The sequence below is a fragment of the Scatophagus argus genome, chromosome 8 (assembly GCF_020382885.2).
Source record: "Scatophagus argus isolate fScaArg1 chromosome 8, fScaArg1.pri, whole genome shotgun sequence".
Classification (NCBI taxonomy): Eukaryota; Metazoa; Chordata; class Actinopteri; family Scatophagidae; genus Scatophagus; species Scatophagus argus.
The window spans coordinates 23,000,302-23,018,543 of record NC_058500.1 but is presented as its reverse complement, the minus strand read 5'-3'; the positions used below and the strand labels follow the sequence as shown (position 1 = coordinate 23,018,543).

Genomic DNA, 18,242 nt, shown 5'->3' with positions numbered 1-18,242 from the left:
TACTCTCTTATCCATATAGACAGCTCACAGGCATGAAAGCTGTGCGTTGGCAAGATCTAACAAAGGTGTGAAGCACAGAGATCACAACAAGGGGCTGGTGGAGCTTTGGCCTTAACTGTTTTTGTCAGTTTATATGTGTGTATGGTACAATCATGTCTGTGTTTGTCCCTGTTGTCATGTGTTTGTAGCAACATGTGCCAGCTAACAGCTGCATGAGATGCCAGCCATACTGAACAGTGACATAGGCTACAATAGGAAACACAAACAGGCATACAGGTTTGCCTGTATTCCCTGGCTGCCTCCTCCAAGCTTCACTAAGAGTGAAACTATTCCCAACAAAAAGTTTAACAGTGAATGTCAGCATTGCATAAAAGCCGAGACAAGAAACAGTTAGAAATATTCCGAAGCTGTTTGCCCTTGTCTCCTGTAAGTGTTTGGTCTAGTGCTGCATCATTTAGTGACATCTCATCAGGAGTCATGTCAGCTAACGTCCTCACACAGTGGAGAGGAGGATAAATCAACTGAATCTCTCATTCTGTACATATATAGCAATGCAGCAGATAGTGTCTTTCTATGTGCATACTGGTGTTAAGTTGGGCACATGTTGCTGATCTTAAAACCGGTAGGCATGTTTGGTTTTTTTTTTATTTTGTTTGTTTCTTTGTTTTGTTTTTCCAATTTCCTATTTCAGTGGATATTCCAGGTGGGAATTTTAGCCAGAAGGCAGACAAGGTAAGCTGCTCCACATGTGAGCAAGGAAAACATTAGCACACTGTCTCCCATGTACCATCTCTAGCACGATCAGAGCCTCTTGGTTTGCACCCACAGATTAAAATTTAAGCAGAGCATATTACACCTACTGATGTGTAGCACATGATTACTCATCATACATTACCCATTCAGAAGTAACTACGTTACTTATTACTCAACAAGGGGCAGTGGTTAGCACTGTCGCCTCATAGCAAGAGGGTTCCAGGTTCAAATCCCGGTCTGGGCCCTTCTATGTGGAGTTTGCATGTTCTCCCTGTGCCTGCGTGGGTTTTCTCCGGGTACTCCGGCTTCCTCCCACAATACCAAAAACATGCACATTAGGTTAACTGGCTACTCTAAATTGCCCCTAGGTGTGAGTGTGAGAGTGTGTGGTTGTCTGTCTTTGTGTGTTGGCCCTGTGATTGGCTGGCGACCAGTCCAGGGTGAACCCCGCCTCTCGCCCGTAGTCAGCTGGGATAGGCTCCAGCTCCCCCGCGACCCTGACGGATAAGCGGTATAGAAAATGGATGGATGGATTACTCAACAACAAAATCTATTACAGTCACATGTTAAATACAGTCACATCTGTCACATCTGCATTTGGCACGTATAGGAAATGAGACATCAGAGTTAGATTTCAAACAAACCCAGGCAACCCATTAGCAGGCTAGATAAATGACTTGAGTGTGTGTTGTGATTCTGTGAAGGAATGCGCTTGTGTCACCTTTTGACATGACACAGTACTCATCACAACCACTGAGTGACCAAAGCCGCTTACTAAACACAGGAGAAGCTTGTGCCTGAAGAAAATGACTGAAATATCTTTTGAGGAAATTATGAGTTACAGACATGGACTTAAAGCAGGATGTGTTGAAATCAGCAAAATCCAACTCAGTGTTACTTAGAGTCAAAAAAACTTTCAAAATAGTTTTTTTTTTTTTTTTGAGTTGGAAAAACTCAATAACATTTTACTTTATGCTAAGAGTCTTGAACAAACAATTGTGAAACCGAGTCTGACCATTGCCAAAAACGTCAGCATATTCCCCACATCAGATTTGATGGAACATTTGATTTAAATGCATTCATGTACTCTTATTAATGTTCTGTTAATGTAAGTATAATCTGTATCTGTATATTTGTTTTCAACATCTATCAAACAGTAAATAAATGCTGTAAAATGTGCAAACAGTAGCAGTGAGTGGAACAGTTGAACGTTGTAACGTACTCACAATTATATTCAGCATTAAATTGTTTGAATGTGAAAATGTTTTGAGATGAAAACAATTATTTACATACAAAAATTTCTTGCCCCAGCTAATAAAATGCAACATAGTAGGGCAACTAAAAATACAGTCTTTTACTGTGTACATAATCTTAAAGGGAAAATCTGCCCGTTTTCGACATTAAGCTTATCTAGCAACAAGTGCGTCAAGTGCGTCAAATGCATCATTTGACGTCACCGGTGACAGATAAATAACAGCTGAGCCCCAGAAACAGAAGAATTAGCCCTTGTGTTTTATTGACACTGAAGCAAGCATACTTACTCACAGTTTGGAATCTCACAGGCCTCACTGCTGTATGTGTAAAATGTAACCTGGTTTTCACAGCTGATGTTTGGAAAAAAAGCAAAATCCACAAGCCTTTGTGCCACAAAACTGATTCTAACTTAAAATCCTCATCCTTTGCAGGGAGATCAAGCAGGGGTTATAAACCCAGTAGTTAATGTTTAACTGACACTTGGAAAAGGATGAACTGCCACCCTGCATGTAACATAAACAAACATGAAAAGAAAATTCAATTAACTTCTTTCATATGGACAGCTTAAATACAGAGTGAGGCCGAGTGACAACATTCACTTCAGTCTATCGTAAATGTTCAGTATTAATACTGAGTGACAGAATTTAACAATTCACCACAGGGCAGCAGCCTCAGAGAAAGGATGATGCCAATTCATTAATCAGTCTCAGTCTGGAGGTTATGTAAGTTCTTGGCTTGTAAACAGAGACTGTAACACTTCATACTCAAATACCCTTTATCAATAAAATGTTAATTAAACTACTAATTGCACAAACAACTACTGACTAAAGAATAAGGAGGAAATTCTCTGGTGTTAGACATAGTGTGAGACGTTTTAGTGACTCTCTCCACTGAATCTCTCCTCTTTCATTCATTCTTGGTTAGATACCTTTTTAATTAACCCTGTTTAACAGACCTTTCTACTGGAGGGTACCAAACATGATATTATTGTCATCCACCAGTAATACCTGAGGGACAGTAATTATGTATATAGCCATATAACATATTTGGCATGTGTATGTGAGGACTTTGGGCAAGTGAAGTGGAAATGATTAATGATGAATGGTGGGATGGCTTGTGAATAAAAATCTCCACATGTAGTTTCAAACATTTGTACGCTATTATGTTCTTCATTATGTGAAGGCAAATGCTGTGGTCCTGCTGTTAGGGGTGTCAGGCTAAGAAAATGCACTTATGTGTTATTTTCAAGACTAATTAATTGGGAGGTTGATAGACAGGGTGTCAGAGAATAAGAATTAATCTGAAATTAATGTCTTGTCCTTCTATGCTTCAACTTTCCAACTCTTCAGCCGCCCCCCCCCCCCCCCCCATGCACCAGGTGTCAAATATAACACAGTCTTGTTCTTCTTTGTTTTTCTTGGTAAATGTCCCTTCATTTATCAACATAGCACTAAGGAAAGATCATGTAACTGACGCGTTTGTAACAATGGCTAAAGCCATTAATTTAATGAATAGGTGAAATCAACATTGTTTCCCTGATGTTACAATATTCATGCAAATGTAGGGATTACACAAATATTATTAAGGTCGGGAGGGGAACAGAAAAAAATGCAATACTCTCCACCTTCATTTTTTCAACTCAACCACGATTTCAAGCTCAACATGCTAACATGTTAATAATTTGTACATTGCAGAAATTGCACATTAGGAGCTCCAGCTGCTCTCTGTTTTTCAGTTGTTGTCACTGTCAGGAAACAGGTGGCAGCTCTCTGCTGCTGGGTGGCTTCAGTACCATGCTATTGCAAATGTATCGAATTTTTATATAACAAAATGTGTATAATGTATGGACTTTGAATGAAAAACATTATTCTTCATCCAGAAGAACAGAACTGCACTAAAGTGAAGTGAAAATTCACACCTACAATTTCTCAGACCTGACAATGTTCTACTGTGGCACACTTAGAGGCACTGGACACTAGTTGTTGTCCTCTTGCATATGGCCAAAAACATCTTTATGATTCACACCATAGCACACACAGAATAATGTCCTCAAACAAAACATTTTTTATGTAAGAAATCATTTTATTCAGTTAATTGTGTGGGGGAAAAAAACCCCAAAAACTGCAAACCACGCCTGGTCTCCCCCCTAAAAATGCCATTTCTCCAGAAAAAGAAAAATGCATTACTCCCCCACAGAGTCTTGAATATATGTGAACTTTTTAAATGTCATTGCAGTGAAACAAGAGAATCTCATCTTACAGTTCTATTTTCTTTTCCTTTTTTATTTCCTTCTGCCACATTTTATTTCTGAATGCTTGCTTAGTGTGATATTCCATAAAGTTCCTACAGAGGCATCAGTGAAGAAAAAAACTGTTGATCTTTTCCAGTTGTCATATCTGAGTAGCTTAGCTGGCTGCTGTTGTGCACATCCAAAAGCACAGAACAGTCCATGAAATATCCACACAGAAACACAAGCATAATGATGTAATATAATGATGATGGAGATTGTGCTAAGGGTCAGTTGGTGAGATACTTTAGCATTCAGGCAGCACTCCAGAAAACCTTTGTTATTATCCCTGTTCATTACTGGCCGTGTTTCAGCCTCAAGAAAGTATCACAAGTAAAAATGAGATCCAACTGGAGGGTCAGCTTCAATGAAGAATGATACAACCTTTTGAGATTTAATACGGTCATAGTGTTACCATGGTTTGTTAGCTGGTGATTTACTCAACATAGCAGACAAATAATATTTAGAAAGAATATGACCACATCAAGTAGGATAGTTCAAATAGCGGAGTTGGCAGGTGTCTGTCTCTGTGTCTCAGACTTCCCTGTCTCTGTCTCATAAAAATAGCTGTCATTGATGCTGAGGTTACTGGCATAGATGCAGAATTATTTAATATAATGCAATACAATTAAATATATTTATACAGTCTGGTCTGGGTAAATATTCTGTTCAGTATTCTGAATAATACTCATAGCTGATCCAGAGCTGAGCGAACTACAAAAATCTCCTATTGCCAAGTCGTATCTAAGATTTGTCCTATTTACTGAAGTAGGGACTTACATTTTCTTTGGATAGGAACCTTGAGGGATGACAATGATTATTCCAGGTATTAGTCAAACCCTCATGTGTTACCAGGGGAACAGTTAGAGCTTTTGAAAACCTTTACATTTTGATTACAAAATGCAGAAACATATGAATTAATTGTGTTAATTGTATTTTTTTGGTAAGTGACCATGGTGATAATATCCAATAAAGCACATATAACAGGCTTGCAACCTTTGACCTCAGTTACTCATCTTTTAGTAATAAAAAACTGAGACAGTTTGCCCATTAGCCATGGAAGTGCTCTGTGAGACACCAAACTTTGCCCATGGACACACTGAATAGAACTTTTACTTGTGAAGTCAAGGTGATTGAAATAACTCCTCCCACCTCACTGCTCTTGCTGCTTATAATTGAATTGAATCATTGAATAAGAAAAAAAAATGACTCAGATTATACTCTGTAACAAAAGTAACAAAAAATGTGATGTGATGAATGTGAGTAGGCATCTTTAAGATATGTTTAAACTATTCCATCTATTACGTTTAGGAGAATATTGGCATAATGGCTAGATAATAAAAAACTCAGCAAAGTCTGTAAGCAGGAAAATGGATACCCTGGCACTGCATTGGCATTAAACACTGGCACTGGACTGAAGAATGGTGAGGTATAATTCTGGGGAGAACGAGCTAGATTCATCCAAAGCAGTCTGTAAATTGTGAACGTCCAAAGTGAGCCAAGGCTCAGCCTGGAGGCGGTGATGTATAGCAGTACAGCACAGTCGACTGCATCTCATGCATTAAGAAAATGACTGGCCACTGCCTCCAGCTGTGTGTTCCTTCACAGGACACTGTTAATCAGTTTGGGATGGAGGGTTCATCCCTAAATCAAACAAACTCCTCAGTACAGCATGTAGTCTTTTTAAAACATTTTTGGAGAAGCATCTTTTTTTATTTATATATTTTTTTATATTCATATACTGGGGGGCATTTTGAGTGTATTTAAATACTGAGATTGATGTGCTCCCCTCATATATATCTTAGAATTACTGCCTTGGTTGGACAAGGGGCCACCATGTGGGGCGGCACAGTGATGCATTGCACTGTCACTTCACAGCAAGAGGGTTCCAGGTTGGAATCCCGGTCTGTACAGAGTTTGCATGTTCTCCCTGAGCCTGCGTGGGTTTTCTCCAGGTACTCCGGCTTCCTCCCACAATCCCAAAAACATGCACATTAGGTTAACTGGCTACTTTACATTGTCCCTAGGTGTGAGTGTGAGTGTGTGGTTGTCTGTCTTTGTGTGTCAGCCCTGCGACTGACTGGTGAAAAGTCCAGGGTGAACCCCGCCTCTCGCCCGTAGTCAGCTGGGATAGGCTCCAGACCCCCTGTGCACCTGAAGGATAAGCGGTACAGAAAATGGATGGATGATATGAAATGATGTGTACAGACATGTCAGTTGTTTAATCATGCTGTGAGTCTAAGTGCAGCAGATTATGAAGCTCCATTTGGGTGATAACACTACTTTATGATGATACATTTATAATATATTTATACAGCCTCTGTATAAATGTACTCTCCAGGTCCTTTAATGGTAAGACGTTGTATGCCTATAAGTCACTTGATGCAAACAATTATTATTTTTAGGTCTATGTGAACAATATAAAGCAACATAACATCTCACCAGACAGCATGGTTACATTCATCAGTGCAGCCATCTGACCCACCTCACCACCCCTGGCTGTGCAGAGACATGGTTATTTAGGGCCAGTCATTGCACATGTGTGGCAGGGTTAGGAGAGGCCTGCAGCCATCTTGCTGCTCTTCAGTTTACTGTTGAGGGCATATATGAAGCAAACAAAGAAATTTCTTGCACAGATGTGAAATGTCTGTGGAAGGTTTATAATAGAAGTACTTCTAGTTGCCCTGCAGGACACTAAGACTTATCACATATCAAATATAGTACATCTGTTACCCACCATCAGCAAACCATTTATATCTGATGAGGAAGAAAAGAAAGCTGTGGCTGAAACACAATCCTGTGATAACTGAGCCTGATCAGTCAGAAATCAAGATTGATATGACCCCGTGATGATATATAATACTGATACTAAGATATCCTACTGAACCTGAACCATGCTTTATGTATTCCAACTCAGCAGTGTCATTCTGTTGTCTAGATCAAGAAATGGTTTTGAATGTCATGGTGAAGACTGTGTTGGTAGATTATTCAGTGAGACTAAATGATTTGTGCTGAGGTTCTAAGTTCTGAGGTGAGATGAAGAGATGGGTAACTTTTAGGACTGTCATTGCACATAATGGTCAGTATAAGAAAAAAAAATAGTGAAAGATCAAAGGTCAAAATTAAGGGCAGCATTAGGCTAAATAGTTGGTCTATGAGCCAGTTTGTTTTCTGTCTGAAAAATATTTGTGGAGAATCAGCTATTCCCAGAAATGATGAGCAGCAGGAGTTGGAAGAGAATTAATCTGCTCTGGCATTTGAGAAATGAATGTCTCTGAAACAGATCAAGAACAGGCAAGCACAGGGCAACTGATAAACTGCAGCTTTGTTAAATGCAAAATACATTATATAGACACAAGTATTGGGATGAGGCAGTTTTCAATGGTGAGGCCCTTTACTTCCTGTGAAGGGAAATCTTAATGCTTCAGCATACCAGGACATTTTGGACAATGCTATGCTACGACTTTGTGGCAAAAGTTTGGGGAAAGACCTTTTCTATTCCAGCATGACTGTGCCCCAGTGCACAAATCAAAGTCCATACAGACTTGGCTGGATGAGTTTGGTATGGAAGAACTTGACTGGCCGACACAAAGCCCTGACCTGCACCTTTGGGATAAACTGGAACGGAGATTGCAAGTCAGGCCTTTTGGTCCAACATCAGTGTCTGACCTCACAAATGCTCTGCTGCGTGAATGTTTCCCACAGAAACACTCCAAAATCTTGTAGAAAGCCTTCCCAGAAGAGTGGAAGTTGTTGTAGCTGCAAAGCTGCAGTGTATTAAGAAAGTGATGTCATCAAAATCCAGTGTTAATTTCACTGACAAATAATTTTTGTCATAGTTTTTGTCAACGGCCAGTTTTTTCCACACAAGTTTTTTCCAACAAGACATTAACCAAATAAAAACTAATGCATGAGGACAAAACTATGACAAAGTCTACTGACATTTTCATCAATGAATAAAAACAAGATGAAAATGATTGCCAGAGACGAAATCCAATTTGGATGCAATGAAAACTATGACGAAAATTATTTGTCAGCAAATTAACGCTACTGAAGTTTCTATCAAATGTTCAAATTCAAACAAATTGCAATCTGTGTTACAACTGATATATTAAATGGAATCTAATCAGTGGGAAACATACAATAATGCATACAAGTGACATTCAAAAAATGTACAAAAGCTGAACCGAGTTATGGTTTAAGTTTTTAATTACACAGTCCCTAAAAATCTTTTAATAAGCTTTGGCCTCAACCCAGCCAAAGCAGCCCACACAAACAAGTATCACTGAGTCAAGAAACTGAGGGGTAGGGTGTACAACAGATATTTTGATTCATTCTGTTGCTCTCTCAATAGTATTCCATAAGCACTGGCTGCCAGTCAACTACTTTCTGCTTCAGGTGATGTCATGGCCACTTTTTAGCTCTTGGTCATTTTAACTAACACTGTATCTTTTCACTGGATGAAGTTTTTTAATCATTAGACATCTGAATCTTAAGTTAACTAACATTAAATTAACTAACGTGAACCAACGTTGGCAGCAGCTTGGCTCACAGCTCCTCCTGACATCCTGTGTCCATTGAAGAGTGTTGTAGAAACACTGATTTATGATGTTAGCATTTGTCCGGGACAAGTAAACTTTGTGTTCAGACAGGTGGAATGCCTTCTGCAGTTATCCGATCCAGCAAGTGAAACATAAATGTGATGTCTACTGTACATTATTTGAAAGTAACTGAGCTTTTCCAGCTGAGCTGAGTGCATGAATCTGTTTCATCGTCAAGCAATAAACAGCACTGATGAGAAAAATGAGACATACTGGACATTTGAGTCCAGAAGCTAACTATTAGCCATTTCAATTGGAGTTGCAGTGCAGTCATATCTCTTTGGAATCTATTGTAATTGAACTGCGGTGTCTTTTTGGAGACTTTGTAAAATAAATACACAATGATAAATTTGACAATTAATGTCTTCTGTGATTGTGACTTTCAGTGTTGAAAACAGTCATTGTTGTTGTTGGTCAATAGCCATCAGCTGGCTATCCCATGATGGACATTGTATGTTCTAGTGGAAAACAATTGTTGCTGAATCCCTTAGAGGAATGGGGGCACGACTAAGGTAGCACAATGCTTTGATAATTCTTCACTTACAAGGAAGCCTCTGTCATTACGAAGTCACCAGGTTTCATGCAATGTGACCCCCTTATCAGATACCCTCCACTCCCCCACACATGTTTTAGAGACAGGAAATGGACTCTGACGCTGTAATACCAATCAGAGTCTTGAGGGTGTTGTGATAGTTATAGTAAGAACATGTTTTTTCTCTTGCCATAAAATTAAGTATGGCTAAAAAAAAACTCCAAGGCAAACTGAATCTATGAATCTGTAGACTATTAATATTTCAATTGGCAAAGAGTATGAAATAATGTATCCCTCATCTCCTGCAGTTACAATTACTGCATTAGACTTAGTAGATTTACATACATACAACTTGGAAATGTTCACCAGGTGACTTCTTTTGGCCTTAAGATGCTTCAGTCCACACTGACATATTTGATAGCTCTGTGGACTGTCTTCTACACATATAAATGATGCATATAAATGATTATCTAATCTTTACATGTCCTTGGGATAAACACTTTTTCGTGATGTTCAGTTAGGAGTCCATCAAGATCTGTTTCTGAACAAATCTGAGGTGAGAAATAAGCAAGTTGGAGCTATGCATGTTCTACTGTCATGTTGAACAGCTCAGCACTCAGTCATAAGTTTCATTGATCTATCTAATTGCGTCCAGAGGCATTTCGGTTTGTGTTTGAGGATAACACCCCCATGGAAATTGAACATGAACTTAAAGGTTCCAGACTAATTTGCTTTTGCAAGTTAGGCTTGTTATCCCAGGCTAATGGTTATGTATAGTAAAAAGCCTCAAATTAACTATGTGTGTAGTGCTAAATAGGAAATGGTAGCGCACTAATAGCCTACATTAAAATGGTAAACATAACGTGCTGACAAAGATTGCATGTTAACATCATCATTGTCAGTAAGTTTTGAGCTCAAAGTACAGCCCTAGCCACCAGAATACCTGCTTTTTCACAGTGCTGTAACTGTAACACTCAGGCAAATGTATATATAAAAAACAGAAAAAATAAGGAAAAATCAATTATTAGGAAATAAAAATTGGTCGCAAAAAACAATAACAGATAGAAATACGCACACCCATAACACACGCTTTCCTGCACAAACCTTTAATCTAATGTGTTTACTTAACTCTTCCCACCAAGCGCTCAGTTCCCACGACTCAATAAATATGTCCACATAGCAGGAAAAGTTTTTTTTTTTTTTTTTAATCATTATTATTATTATTTAAGCTCTTATCAGGGTTTGAAGCTGCCAGAAAAGAGACTCACCACCCACTTTCAGTCACATCCCCCAGAAAAGATAAGTGGGACAATAGTCATAAATCTCTGGTGACACAGAGGTAAATTAGAAGAATGGGTTCTCACTACTTGATAAGAGTTATTTATTTCACACAGACGAAACCCTGGCAGCAGTCAGTGAAGGAGATATCCAGGCCTTGTTGTCTTTGCAGACCTATAGCATTCATTTTATAACCTTACACTGGGGTGGGCTCTCTGGTACTGTTATTTACAGTACATCACCCAGGGAGTCCCATATGAATCATAATAATAATAATCATAATAATCATCAACAATAATCAACATTTCTGCCTAATTGGCTACATTTCCACTGGTTTGTTCATGTCAAACAGATCTGAAAATCAATTCGATTATTTATAGTTTGGAAACAGAAGTAAGAGGCATTTAATATCACAATGTCCACACATCTAAAATCATCAACTGCCCACCACACCTTACGCCTATAGTTTCCTTTTGTGCATATCAAAAGGTCAAAATAAGAGACTCATATTAACTTTGAGTTATTTTCTTTGACATCCTTTCCCCCACAGTCACTGTTGCTTGATATTTCACTTTCAGTCTCAAGTATGCACACTAGCTCTGTTGTTTTTTTTGGCTGCTTTTCATATTTTTTTTCTTTCCACTCAAGCAGGAGTTCCATCTCACTCTGAACCTGCAGTTTGATTTGCTGCTTTTCTTCTGCCCTCCTTTTCAACTTTAATCAGTCATCAATGTCTACAAGGCAGGGGACCCTCAAAAGTCAGCCAGCCTGTTCATTAACGCCATTAACATTTTTCATCCATGATTATCCCTTGGAAAAACAGGGCTGCAGCTGTCTTTCTGAGTGTGGAGTGGGTGGAGGGGGGAGCGCTGAAGGGAAGAACTGATGTAAAATTACACTTACTTTGATAAAGCAAATATCTACACAAACTAACACCTCAATAAGACAATAAGACACGTGCAACACATTAGGGACGAGAAAGCAATCAGGATAAACTAAAGCAAAGCTACATGAAACAGACACACAGGGGAAGTGACACTTTCAAAATAAAACAGGACATGACAAAAACCTAGAACATAATATATGGAAACACATGACAACAAACATGAATCATGACATGAGTACCAGAAACCAAAAAACAAAACATAACCAAAGCTAACACGGCGTGACAGAATCCCTCCCTCTAAGGAACAGATCCCAGATGTTCCTACAAAAAAAAAAAGAAAAAAAAAGTTCAAAATCAACCAGCCTGGGCAGGTGGAGGGGGGGGCAAGGTCAAGGAGTCAGACCCGCCTGACCCGAAACCTTGGATGGACGGCCCCAGTTCAACACCCAGGTGGGGCTTAGCGCCTCAGGCGGTCTGCCCAAGTGCTGGGCTAGGACCCAACATGAGGCCTTAGGAGGTCTGCCTGAGTGCAGGGCCTGGATGAACTGCTGATCCCACAGCCACCCGCTGGGTCCCCTGCAGGCTAAAGACTGGGCTCTGTGGTGACCTGACAAGACGTGGCTTGGAACCCTGGCGAGACATGGTGTCCTGGCGAGGCATGGCGAGAAGGTCTACTGTGGTGCAGGAATGCTGTGGCATGGAGCACAGGCGGACCCAGCCCTGCTACAGTGACCTGTGGCCCGTCCGCTGAGACGAGAAGCACTGGCGGACCCAGCCCTGGATCAGTGAGCTGCAGCCCATCGGCTGAGGCATGGAGAGCCAAGACGGCAGACAGCCGAACCCTCGGAGTCGGCACTGGAGGGCTGTGGACCACGGCGGCAGACAGGCCCATGGAGTCAGCGTCGGAACACTGGGACTTGAGGCAGCAGACGACCTGACCCTCGGAGTCGGTGCAGGAGCGCTGGTTTCCACAGTGGCTGGCAGCCTGGTCCGTGGAGTCGGCACAGGAGTGCTGGAACTTGAGGCGGGGGTCAACCGGACCCTCAGAGTCAGCACAGGAGCACTGGTATACACGGCGATGGACGGCCTGGCCCGTGGAGTCGGCACCGGAGATACAAACACTGGGCGAACACAGCTACAAATACAACAAACTGACAAACGTGACTGGGAAGACGAGGACTAATAGACAAGATAATAAGACACGTGCAACACATTTGGGAGGAGAAAACAATCAGAATAAACTAAAGCAAAGGGGAAGTGACACTTTCAAAATAAAACAGGACATGACAAAAACCTCAAACATAATACATGGATACACATGAAGACAAACATGAATCATGACATGAGGACTAGAAGCCAAAAGACAAAACATAACCAAAGCTAACACGACATGACACTGTTCTATCTAATGTCTAGCAGCACCTCTTCCCTTTCCTCTTCTTTATCTTCCATTCCCTCTGTATTTTTCTCAATGCTCAAAGTATTAATCTTCAACGCTCATTTTCTTTTCCCTCTTTTCCCCCATTCTATCAACAGCAGAGCAGCATGGTTCGATGTGTGCACAAAAACTTTCTTTTCCAAATTTGATCAAAGTTGGCATTCAAAATGTAAAATGTAATTTCATCGGGTGTTTCTGAGTGTTTCTTAGTGGAACTTTTGAATTGCATATAAATGAGTGGGAAATCAATATGTTTTCATCATTCATTTGCCAGGGAAAACACAGAGAGAGTGGAAAAACTACTGATTCATATGTATGCTGAATTAATTTAATGAAAGGAAGACTGCATTACATTGGATGCAAAAAGGTTTTGAAGAGCACAAAAAGTGGTCCACTCAATTTGTTGTGCTCCAGCCATAATTTTCTCTCACAGCTTTGTGATTCATCCCTCTGTCACCCAAAGGTGAAGGTGAACTTTTGACTTATCCTACTTGTTTTCATTCAGCACTCTTTTTACACCCTGTCCATCAAACCTCTCTCTCTTTAAGTAAGCCTCACATTTTCTAATGGATTCTCTATGATCTGACTTTTGCAATAATATTTGTAGTTTAATCAAGAAAATAATTTGCAGATCCAATCCATAATCCATAATCATTTTCGACCCCTTGTCGTCAGATATGGTGCAGTGGTTAGCACTGTCGCCTCATAGCAAGAGGGTTACAGGTTCGAATCCCGGTCTGGGCCCTTCTATGTGGAGTTTGCATGTTCTCCCTGTGCCTGCGTGGGTTTTCTCCGGGTACTCCGGCTTCCTCCCACAATACCAAAAACATGCACATTAGGTTAATTGGCTACTCTAAATTGCCCCCTAGGTGTGAGTGTGAGAGTGTGTGGTTGTCTGTCTTTGTGTGTTGGCCCTGCGATTGACTGCCGACCAGTCCAGACTGCCTCTCACTCTGTCAGCTGGGATAGCTTCCCCTGAACCTGATCAATAAGCGGTATAGAAAATGGATGGATGATATGAAATGATGCAACATGAGTGTACAGACATGTCAGTTGCTTAATCATGCTGTGAGTCTAAAAAAAATATTAAAAGAAAAGCTGAGTTCAATTTCTCTAGCCACACCCAGGCCTGATTACTGCCACACCTGTTCTCAATTATTAATAACACCATCACACCCAAATTTTTCCTGCCAGTCCAGGGTGGAATCAAACTGTCACCCTCTGGTCACAAGCCGCTTCTCAAACCTCTAGGCTATGGCTAACCCCCAAAACTTACAGTACCTGGTTTTCCCAGGTGGTCTCCCATCCAAGTACTAACCAGACCTGACAAGCAGCTTCCAAGATCAGACAAGATTGGGTGTGTTCAGAGTAGTATGGCTGTAAGCCCATTACAGCCATACTCTGAAGGAGAATGTCAGGTCATCTGTTCGTGAGCTCAAGCTGAAGTGCACTTGGGTTCTGCAGCAGGACAACGATCCAAAACACATCCAAAGTGCACCTCTGAATGGCTTAAGAAAAACAAAATGAAGACTTTGGAGTGGCCTAGCTAAAGTCCCGACCTGAATCCAATTGAGATGCTGTGGCATGACCTTAAAAAGGCGGTTCATGCTCAAGCCCTCCAATGTGGCTGAATTACAAAAGTTCTGCAAATATGAGTGGGCCAAAATTCCTCCACAGTGCTGTAAAAGACTCACTTCCAGCTATCACAAATGCTTGATTGCAGTTGTTGCAGCTAAGGGTGGCTTAATCAGTCATTAGGTTTAGCGAGCAATCACTTTTTCACACAGGGCCTTGTAGGTTTGGATTTTTTTTCATTTTTAATAATAAACACCTTCATTTAGAAACTGCATTTTGTGTTTACTTGTGTTATCTTTGTCTAATATTTAAATTAGTTTTATCTGAAACATTTAAGTGTGACAAACATACACAAAAACATGAGATCACGAAGGGGCCAAACACTTTTTCACACCACTGTAAGTGCTTTTCCATCCACTTATTTTTATGGACATTATCAATTTTCACATAACTAAATCTGAGTGGAAATGCCATACCTTAAAAGAAAAAAAAGTTGAAATATTGCAAAAAAGCTTTAACAATTTTCTCGTGTAAAGAAGTTAGCGTATTCACAAAAAACAAAATGAAACGAAGTGCAATGGAAACAGACCACAGAAGTGACAGAAATGTCAGGAGAAAACATCATATTTGTATAGAGCAATGAGGAGACTGTAACCTTTGCCCAATGAAAGCGAAATGCCATCTTCTCCTCCATCATGTTTCCCAAATGGTTATCTATTGTTTGAAATTTGACTGGCAATCTAACTATCTCGCTGTGTCCTCCTTTTCTGCTATGGGTTAATGGTACTCGACTGGAGAATTAGTTTGCATGGCCTACCACTTCAAAGCTGAGCGGTTGCTCTTGGGTGTTTCAGCTTCACAATAACACTTAGAGTTGAATGGGGCACATCTAGTAGGGAAGCAATTTCACAAACTGACTTGTGGCAAAGGTAGTGTCATATGACAGAAAGTCATCGAGCTCTTTCCAAACCATTCTAAATTTGAAATGTTTGTTTATAGAGACTGCATAGCTGTATTCTATGAAAGGCAATTTTGGGCTCAGTGTCTTGCCCAAAGGCACTTAAGCACATGTACAGGAGTAGCTGGGGATCAAATCCAGAGCCTTGTGATTAGAGGCCAACATTTCCTCCTGAGGAAATCTCTTTCACAAGTATAGAATTGGTAGAACAGACTGATGGGATCTAATCTCCCAGGCTGACAATGACTGATGTAAAATTGTTGAAAAAAGAAAGATATGATATATTGGCAGTGTGTCAGGTCTGAAATCTAACAAGTGTTTACAGCCTTCTTTGTTTCCTCCTCCAACAGGTAAATGCATTTCTGTCCTTTGTGATACCCATGGTGGCCATATCTGCACTGAATGGGGTCATAGCCAATCAGCTGCTGCGAATGTTCCGTGAGGCCGAGCAAGACAACCGTGTCTGTATCGTTGGAGGAAATCCCACCATTCTGAATGTCACCGTGGAGCCCAACCGCGCTCAGTCACTTCGACATGGAGTTCTTGTCCTCCGTAAGTGAACCCACCCCGACTGCACACACACGTGCATACAGAAGAAGAGTTGCTTATGTAATTTTTTTAAATTCTGGTGTAACTAGACATTTAGCCTTCAAGATCAACTAATAAAGAGCCTTTTTGATTGTCCTCATCATTTTGTGTCTGCTCCTGGGTCCACCCCATGCAGCAAGAGAAGCAAACAAAAACACTCAGTCAGCCTTTAGTTACACACTCAAAACCAATTCATCACAATCTTCCTATTATTTTGCCTCAAATCATATTGCAATAATTGGATTAGAGATGATACTCTTGTTTAGATTTTACTTATTACTAATTATGTTAAAGCACAATTAAAAACTTTACTAAAAGCCTTAATGTTATTTAACACGTGATATCAGTATATCCACATTAAAACATATGAGTAGTATAAGTAAATAAATAAGTAAATACATAAAAAAGGAGACATTTGCATTTAGTTTTATTTGAAAATAAAATTTATTTGGGCTGGTGGCAAAGAACATCAGCAAATAAAAAACAGCTAAATATTCACATCCATCAATTAGGCTAATAAATAATATATAAACTCCTCATTGGATTTGAAGAAAGCAACATACTTACAACCACTTTTTACAAACAGGAAAAGATCTAATACAAATAGACATCTGTTAAGACTTAAAATTGAAACAAGACTTGTGGTTTAAATGATTTAAAATTTGAAGACAAAATATGACTGTTTCAGCAGGTCTTTTCAACAGACTCTTCTTTCAGTTTTGATCTCGTATTTGATCAAGGGAGGCGTGTGACTATCTGTCACAGCTCAACATTTCTGGCATTTACATGATGTCTTTTATAATAATTCCCATTTTATTGTTCTGACCTGTGTCATATCACAAATTGAATTTAAAGCTTAATTGGATCAAGGTGAATGCAGTAGACACATGGATCCAGTTCTGTCTAAAATACTCCCAATTACAGCAGTCATCGTTAATGCCTGGCAGTTTTAGTTACAGAAATGGGATTTTGAAGTGATTTGTTACAGTACTCTGGCTATGATTGCCATTTTTATCACACAAATGTAATGAATTGACCAGAATTGGGCAAAGTTTAATTCCTCCATTCTCTCTCTCCTTGTCCTTCTTTAACTTGATTACATCTGCCCTTTACACATGCGTGTGTGTGTGTGTGTGTGTGTGTGTGTGTGTGTGTGTGTGTGTGTCATAATCCTTCCAATTTGAATGGATCCCATTTCAAAAACCAGTTTGTCATAATTAGCCTTTCTAGCTGTTTCATAATTTAGCACTTCGACATCAGCCTTTATAAATCAATCTACAGATCTCACAAACGTTAATTAAAACAGTTCACAGTGAGTCGTGCTTTCCAGAAATAACCACAAGCATGGTCATTGTGAGGTATTTGCTCAGAGGTTCTGATTGATTCTCATATAGTATATGAAAGCACAACAACCATTTTATGTCAAAAATGTCCTCCTCTTCTTGAAGGTTGACCTTACTATACTCTTGAGTCTATGCACTACTCATAAAAAGTGTCCAGACTCAGGCTCCACTAAAACTGGGCCCTTTATGATAGTTTACATGAGGGTAGGTCTCTCTTGTATAAAGGGATAAAGTATTTAGTGCAGACCAGATGGAAGTAGTGGTAAAATACTGCCTTGTTTTATTAGTAGAGCTTCATTTTCTTTTTAAATACTGATCATTTATATAAGTCAACAAAGTGTAATCTTTGTGTGTGCAAAATAGGATGAGTATGTCTTGTCTCAACATAAAGAAAGCGGCCATATACTAATATTCTTTGACTTCATTGGACATCCACAGTTAAAATGTACCTATGTAGCCTATTCATTTAAGCTGACACCGCGGAGAGTCTGTTGCTGTGGTTTCAGAATGACTGTTTCTGATAAATGGGTGATGACCGACTGATCAAATGGGACTAATTGAAAGTGACAGTGAAGGGCAGAAAGCTGAGGATGGAGCTACCATGATGGAATGGACTCCTGACAAATGAGATCCCCGTCTGCTGCTGACTTTGTGATAGATTCCTCTGATGTAGTGCGAACACACATACACACACACACACACACACACACACACACACACACACACATTTAGAACGTATGTTGTCTCAC

The 18,242-nt window shown here is 39.9% G+C and overlaps 1 protein-coding gene and 1 pseudogene across 1 annotated transcript in view; one reads left to right on the top strand and one right to left on the bottom strand.

The window, feature by feature from the left end:
- The window catches only part of ntsr1 (neurotensin receptor 1 (high affinity)), a 49,289-nt gene that overhangs the window by 17,154 nt on the left and 13,893 nt on the right, over window positions 1–18,242 (top strand). Inside the window, exon 2 of the mRNA XM_046396362.1 lies at window positions 15,913–16,114. Within this exon, the coding sequence (XP_046252318.1) occupies window positions 15,913–16,114 (202 nt within the window). The remainder of the gene's footprint in view (window positions 1–15,912; window positions 16,115–18,242) is intronic.
- LOC124064062 lies at window positions 14,299–14,414 on the bottom strand (annotated as a pseudogene).